Genomic DNA, 7500 nt, shown 5'->3' on the forward strand with positions numbered 1-7500 from the left:
TAATGTTACAGTGAAAACGAATAAAACGATCGTGTTCTAGATAACTGTTTTAATGCCGGGAAAATTACTCCTTAAGCCTGTGTGCTCAAGATGCGCCAGAAGGAGATAGGCCTATTCCATTTTAAATGAATCTCCATTTCTGTGCTCATTAATTAACCCTGATTTTACACAAGGCATATGTATTAACACTGGCTATTTTTCCTCTCCTCAGCAAATCACAAATGTTTTCACCCGGATTTCCGCTGCAATAATGGAGAATGCATCCGGCCGATATTGGTGTGTGACGGCGTAAAGAACTGCATCGACGGAACAGATGAGACGGAGTGCCAATCAAGTTAGTAAGCACGTATTCAATGGCACTTCAACACCACTGCAAAGAGAAGTATTGACAAGTATATAGACACATGTACACTATGAAGCACAAAGAAGGATATTGACACACAAGGAGTCCCAACACATCAACACTGGTGCACACAGGAGTACTAACTAGTATTAAAAAAGACACGTTATTGCACAATAGATTATTGACAAGTTTATGAAGATACCTATATGTTATTTACACGTATTTTACAGACACTTGAACAAAATGGTAAGCAAAGGAGTATTAGTAAGCATTTAATGACACTTAAACTAGTGTACATAGAAAAATAATGAAGAGATTACACCTTAGGAGTATTTATGTAATAAATACTCCTCAAAGGAGTATTTATATAAAGACAAATAAGATTACATATCTCAGATTACAATCAATAGCCCACAGCATTGTCACAACACTCCCACAACTAACGTATATTTAATTCACTCAGAAGCCATGCCCTTTTTCCATAACCAATAAGCTGATTGGATTGTTTTATGTTAGTCTTAGTTTTGATACAATCGCACTAATTGTGCTCACAATTTATAATCATACCTGTTTTTTGTGTGCAAACGTTAAAATCGGGAAACTAAATGATTTGAAAACATTTTTCAAAAAGGATTTCAAAAACATAAATTCACTCAGTCAAGGACAACATCGTTTTCCTTTAGAGAAGGGAGGTGATATGCTCAAGGCCGAGTGGATGTTCTGCTAATTAAGGAGATTAAAAGAACTGTAAACTAGGAATAAATATATAGCAACATGAACATTACAGATAACCCAATCAGCCTCTTAGTCACGTGGAAAAGGAGCATGGCAAATTTACCACATGGTGACGATGGTTGTTAGTGCCGTTAAACTATAGGTCTGCGTGTGACACCTAGAATATGGTGATGGACACATGCATGGTTGGTTAGAACTGTACTGCCCTTGAGCTCGATGGTGTGACTCTGAACCTCGCTTTAAAGTCTGTAAGTGGATTTATTTCCCCCTTCGGTTGTCGTTCGATGCTTTTAAGGTAGAGCGTCTATTTTGATTCATCTGTCTCTTGCCATACATGTCAGATAAATGTCTTTTCCCAACACCACATACATATGCACATACAATTCAATATCTACATGCAGTCAGTCACATACACACAGTATGGAAGCACATACAGTCGCAAACACACACGTATATGCATATTTTGTTTAAATTATCCTTTTACAGCGTTTGAATGCGCTAATAAAAGTCAAATGGCTAACGTAATCGGTTGAAACTTTGAGAATGTCGTGAGGGCAATATAGTCGAACTTATTCAAAGTTATTCCGCAAACAGGAACATTTCCAGTTGAACTGCGCGGATGTTGAAGTCATCATCATAAAGATTTGGTGTTTATTCTTTTCCTTTTCCTTTCATTTTTACGTTTATTTTTCTTTTATCTTTTTTTTTCAAATGCAGCACGGTGCTGCGGAATAGCTTTTCGTTTTAGATTGCATAAACACAAAGGGACATGCTATTTTGAAGGCAAATGTTGATATAAAGACGTAAAATATAACGATAATATGTTTACTTCTTGTCTCTCTCCCAGTGTTTATTATGTTTATGTGTGTGTCTGTGTCTGTGTTTTCACATACGTGTACCTCTGTGTACGTATGTAGATATGGGAATTATTTCCCATTTCTTTTCTTTTTTTTCACACAAATCTCAAATATTCACATCTATTTTCTTCTTCAGAGCACTTCAAAGTGTGTGCATCTGGGAAACGTATCCACAAGTTTTACTGGTGTGACGACTACGCGGACTGTGAAGACAACCATGCAGATGAACTAGACTGTGAGTGTTTAACTGCTTTACCTGTTTCTTGGGATGCACTTTGGCGTGTTTTCATTTTGGGTGTGTTCCAGTGACGTGGGAGGTTTTATTTATTTTTTGTCGTGATTTTATTGTTATTTTGATTTGTTTGTTGATCTATTTTTGCTTTTAGATTTTGTTTTTGTTTTTATTTTTATCTTGACTGATTTTTTTTTCTTATTGTTTTTTTTTCGTTTTAGCTTTGTTTTTTTTCTGTTGTGTAAGTAAGTTTAAATGAAGGTGATCAATGTTTATATTTTATCTTCTGTTATTTTTTGCTGTGTTCTGTTATTGTGCCGTATCGCAAAATCTATATTATATCGTTTTCTCTAATTCTCTCTCTCTCTCTCTCTCTCTCTCTCTCTCTCTCTCTCTCTCTCTCTCTCTCTCTCTCTCTCTCTCTCTCTCTCTCTCTCTCTCTCTCTCTCTCGCTCTCTTTCTTTCTCTGCCTGTATATGTGCATGTTTATAAACACCATAAAAACCCGTATCCTAATTAATTATTTTGTGTCTGTGTCTTATATTATTTATGGAAAATTTTTGTGTTATATAGTTTGATCTTTTACTATCATTAGCAGTAGCAGTAGCAGTAGCTTCAATATCACCAGTAATATTAGTAACATAATCATAATCATTATCATTATACTGATTTAATTTTGATCACTTCCTATGTTACTATATCTTTAATCTAACACATGTTTACTGTTATTCGGTTTCATTACATCTATGTTAAAAATTCGCAACTAAATCTAGAAGGTTTGTTCATGAACTTTCTAAAAAGACTGCGCTTCGTTCGTCACAAATAGATTGGTAAGTATTTGTTACCGTCTAATAACATCAGATTAGGTTAATTGGATGGAGTAGGGAGTTGAGATAAGGTCACGATGGGTAGTGTAATTGGTACTTTCTGTTGGAATTTTTTTACTGTTGTTTTTTCTTTTTTTTTCTTTTTTTTTCATTATCTGATCATCAACACTCTTTTTTGTCTACTATCACTTTACTGTTGTTACTTTTCTTTCTCTCTCTCTCTCTCTTTCTCTCTCCTTCTATCTCCTTTTCTTCTTATTCTTCTCTCTCCTCCACATTCTCTTTTTTTTCAACAAACCCGAGACTTGATACGATTTCTCACTATCCCAACCTCCTAACCCCTCACCCCCTCCCCTCCCTTCCCCTTATCCCCTTTCTCTCTCTTTTCCCTCTCTCCCACTTTCCCTTTCTCTTTCTCTCTCTCGCCTTCTTTCCCTCTCTCTTTATTTCTCTCTTTTCCTCTTTCCCTCTATCTCTCTCCATCTCTCTCTCTCCCTCCCTCTCCCCCTCCCCTTCCCCCTCCCTCTCCCCCTCCCCTTCCCCCTCCCTCTCCCCTTCCATCCCCTCCCTCTCCCCTTCCCCCTCCCTCCCCTCCCTCTCCCCTTCCCCCTCCCTCTCCCTCTCCCTCCTTTCAACATCGTTCAATCCATTTTCAATAAGTATTTCTCCCTTTCGTTCGACTCATCACCGAAGTACACAATAGCAAACACCTCGCCCGCTTTCACGCTGTTCAAAAGACGTTACAACCCCCTCTTAACGATTACGCTAACGGACGTAACGGACGCTAACGGCCACTCAAAGCTACTAACAGACATATACATTCGTTTTCATGGCCGATACTTAGGCAGGGTTATACAAGCGAGTGAGGAAAAGAGCTTGCGTTAACAAGCCGTTCACTGGAATCGATGGTTTCCTGCTGTATCGTGCGTCCGTCTTTATTGATGTTTGTTGAGGCTGCATGTCGTTCGCTCCAAGAAATATGGGATTTCTTGCAGGTTTGCTGTTTTTTTGTTTTTTTGTTTTTTTTTCGTTTTTTTCCTTTATGTCTCTCTTTGGTTCTGTTTCTGTGTCTGCCTTTCTCTGTCTCTGTCTTTCTCTCTCTCTCTTCTTTTCTCTCTCTCTCTCTCTCTTCTTTTCTCTCTTTCTCTCTCTCTCTCTCTCTCTCTCTCTCTCTCTCTCTCTCTCTCTCTCTCTCTCTCTCTCTCTGTCTCTGTCTTTCTCTCTCTCTCTTCTTTTCTCTCTCTCTCTCTCTCTCTCTACTCTCTTTTTTCCCTACGTTAGCAATTAGGTTGAGTAGGAAAGCCAATCCGTCTTGAGGATGTATTATATTGTTTTTGTTTGTTTTCCCTCTTTCTCCCTCTTACTCAGTCTCTTTCTCTCTCATACACACTTTCTCTCTCTCTCTCTCTCTCTTTCTCTCTCACACTCTCTTTATCTCTCTCTCTCTCTCTCTCTCTCTCTCTCACACACACACACACACACTCACTTTCTCTCTCCCTCTCTCTCTTAAACATTGTTTTGTTAGTTATCGCCTAATACGTGTTCGATGACGTAACTCACAAATCAAGAAAAAGAAAAGTTCGCAGCAACATTTGTTAACTGTTTTCTTTTTCTAATATTCTGTTTGATAAGTTTTGTTTTGTTATTGTTATTGCTGCTGCTGTTGTTGTTATCATTATCATTATTGTCATTATAATCATTATTATTGTTCTTGCTGTTATCATTATCAATATTGATATTACCATTGTTGTTGATATTATCATTATTATGATTATGATTATCATTATATTTATTATCATATTAGTTTATGATTACGCAATGTCATCCATAAAGACAGATAACCCCTCAGCCCTTTTATCTTCTCACGTCACGTAGTGAATTTTGAAGAATAACTTTTTTTTCGTTTTTTTACTCCCCATCTTCCAACAGTCACGAGTTTCCTTTTTGCAACACGCTTGCAATCATTTTAAGAACCCGATGGATTCAGTCAAGATGTTAGTGGCATTTTATTCGGTCTTCAAAAATAATGACAATAAATAAATGATAAAATGATAATAATAAAAAATAAAAAAATATCAGATGACAAAATAATTCTTAAATGCGCCCCTTTTTTGTATCCCCCCTCCCCCTACCCCCTCTGCCACTCCTCCCCTCCATTCCTCCCATATCATTCAGATCCTCTTCTGATATATGTCATTGTTGTTTTTCCACCGCATCTTCCCCCTACTCATAGACCTCTTCATAGTCCTCATCGTCATCGTCATCGTCATTCTCCTCTTCTTCCTTCTCCTCCTCTTTTACCACCACCTCTTCCTCCTCCATTACCACCTCCTCCTTTACCACTATCTCCTCCTCCTTTACCACCACCACTTTTTCCTCCCCTCCTCCTCCTCCTCCTCCACCTTCTCCTCTTCCTTTTCCTCCTCCTCCTCCTTCTCCTCCGCCATATCCTTCCACTCTCTTAAGAACACAAAGATATATCGCATCATTATGTGACAGGCCCCCTTTTCCATGTAAGAAAGTCTTCTCCAGTGTTGTCATGTCACAGTAAAGGAGATTGTGTTTGGGATATTTTTCAAGGGGTCGCAGGGCTTCGGGAGTGACTGGTTGGACTGGTTCTTCGGAGGTAACTGGTCGTTTGGGAGTGACTGGTTCTTCGGAGGTAACTGGTCGTTCGGGAGTGACTGGTTCTTCGGAGGTAACTGGTCGTTCGGGAGTGACTGGTTCTTCGGAGGTAACTGGTCGTTCGGGAGTGACTGGTTCTTCGGAGGTAACTGGTCGTTCGGGAGTGACTGGTTCTTCGGAGGTAACTGGTCGTTCGCATGTGACTGGTTCTTCGGAGGTAACTGGTCGTTCGGGAGTGACTGGTTGGAATGGTTCTTCGGAGGTAACTGGTCGTTCGGGAGTGACTGGTTCTTCGGAGGTAACTGGTCGTTCGGGAGTGACTGGTTCTTTGGAGGTAACTGGTCGTTCGCATGTGACTGGTTGGAATGGTTCTTCGGAGGTAACTGGTCGTTCGGGAGTGACTGGTTCTTCGGAGGTAACTGGTCGTTCGGGAGTGACTGGTTCTTCGGAGGTAACTGGTCGTTCGGGAGTGACTGGTTCTTCGGAGGTAACTGGTCGTTCGGGAGTGACTGGTTCTTCGGAGGTAACTGGTCGTTCGCATGTGACTGGTTGGAATGGTTCTTCGGAGGTAACTGGTCGTTCGCATGTGACTGGTTCTTCGGAGGTAACTGGTCGTTCGGGAGTGACTGGTCGTTCGCATGTGACTGGTTGGACTGGATCTTCGGAGGTAACTGGTCGTTCGGGAGTGACTGGTTCTTCGGAGGTAACTGGTCGTTCGCATGTGACTGGTTGGAATGGTTCTTCGGAGGTAACTGGTCGTTCGCATGTGACTGGTTGGAATGGTTCTTCGGAGGTAACTGGTCGTTCGGGAGTGACTGGTTCTTCGGAGGTAACTGGTCGTTCGGGAGTGACTGGTTCTTCGGAGGTAACTGGTCGTTCGCATGTGACTGGTTGGAATGGTTCTTCGGAGGTAACTGGTCGTTCGGGAGTGACTGGTTCTTCGGAGGTAACTGGTCGTTCGCATGTGACTGGTTGGAATGGTTCTTCGGAGGTAACTGGTAATTCGTAAGTGGTTCTTCAGAGGTAACTGGTCGTTCGCATGTGACTGGTTGGACTGGTTCTTCGGAGGTAACTGGTAATTCGTAAGTGGTTCGTCAGAGGTAACTGGTCGTTCGGGAGTGACTGGTTCTTCGGAGGTAACTGGTCGTTCGGGAGTGACTGGTTCTTCGGAGGTAACTGGTCGTTCGTAAGTGACTGGTTGGAATGGTTCTTCGGAGGTAACTGGTAATTCGTAAGTGGTTCTTTAGAGGTAACTGGTCGTTCGCATGTGACTGGTTGGAATGGTTCTTCGGAGGTAACTGGTAATTCGTAAGTGGTTCTTTAGAGGTAACTGGTCGTTCGCATGTGACTGGTTGGAATGGTTCTTCGGAGGTAACTGGTCGTTCGGGAGTGACTGGTTCTTCGGAGGTAACTGGTCGTTCGGGAGTGACTGGTTCTTCGGAGGTAACTGGTAATTCGTAAGTGGTTCTTTAGAGGTAACTGGTCGTTCGCATGTGACTGGTTGGAATAGTTCTTCGGAGGTAACTGGTCATTCGTGAGTAAGTGGTTCTTCGGAGGTAGCTGGTAATTCGTAAGTGGTTCTTTAGAGGTAACTGGTCGTTCGCATGTGACTGGTTGGAATGGTTCTTCGGAGGTAACTGGTCGTTCGGGAGTGACTGGTTCTTCGGAGGTAACTGGTAATTCGTAAGTGGTTCTTTAGAGGTAACTGGTCGTTCGCAAGTGACTGGTTGGAATGGTTCTTCGGAGGTAACTGGTCATTCGTGAGTAAGTGGTTCTTCAGAGGTAACTGGTAATTCGTAAGTGGTTCTTTAGAGGTAACTGGTCGTTCGCATGTGACTGGTTGGAATGGTTCTCCGGAAATAACTGGTTGTTCAGGAAGTG

The 7500-nt window shown here is 41.4% G+C and overlaps 1 protein-coding gene across 1 annotated transcript in view; it reads left to right on the forward strand.

Annotated features, from left to right (window-relative positions):
- LOC122254578 (G protein-coupled receptor GRL101) overlaps positions 1–7500 on the forward strand; it is a 186565-nt gene that overhangs the window by 96825 nt on the left and 82240 nt on the right. Inside the window, exons 6-7 of the mRNA XM_086546388.1 lie at positions 212–334; positions 2072–2170. Coding sequence (XP_086402514.1) covers positions 212–334; positions 2072–2170 — 222 coding nt within the window. The remainder of the gene's footprint in view (positions 1–211; positions 335–2071; positions 2171–7500) is intronic.

Source organism: Penaeus japonicus, unplaced genomic scaffold (genome assembly GCF_977035675.1).
Source record: "Penaeus japonicus unplaced genomic scaffold, GWHDUDI00000001_assembly GWHDUDI00000018, whole genome shotgun sequence".
Taxonomy (NCBI): domain Eukaryota; kingdom Metazoa; phylum Arthropoda; class Malacostraca; order Decapoda; family Penaeidae; genus Penaeus; species Penaeus japonicus.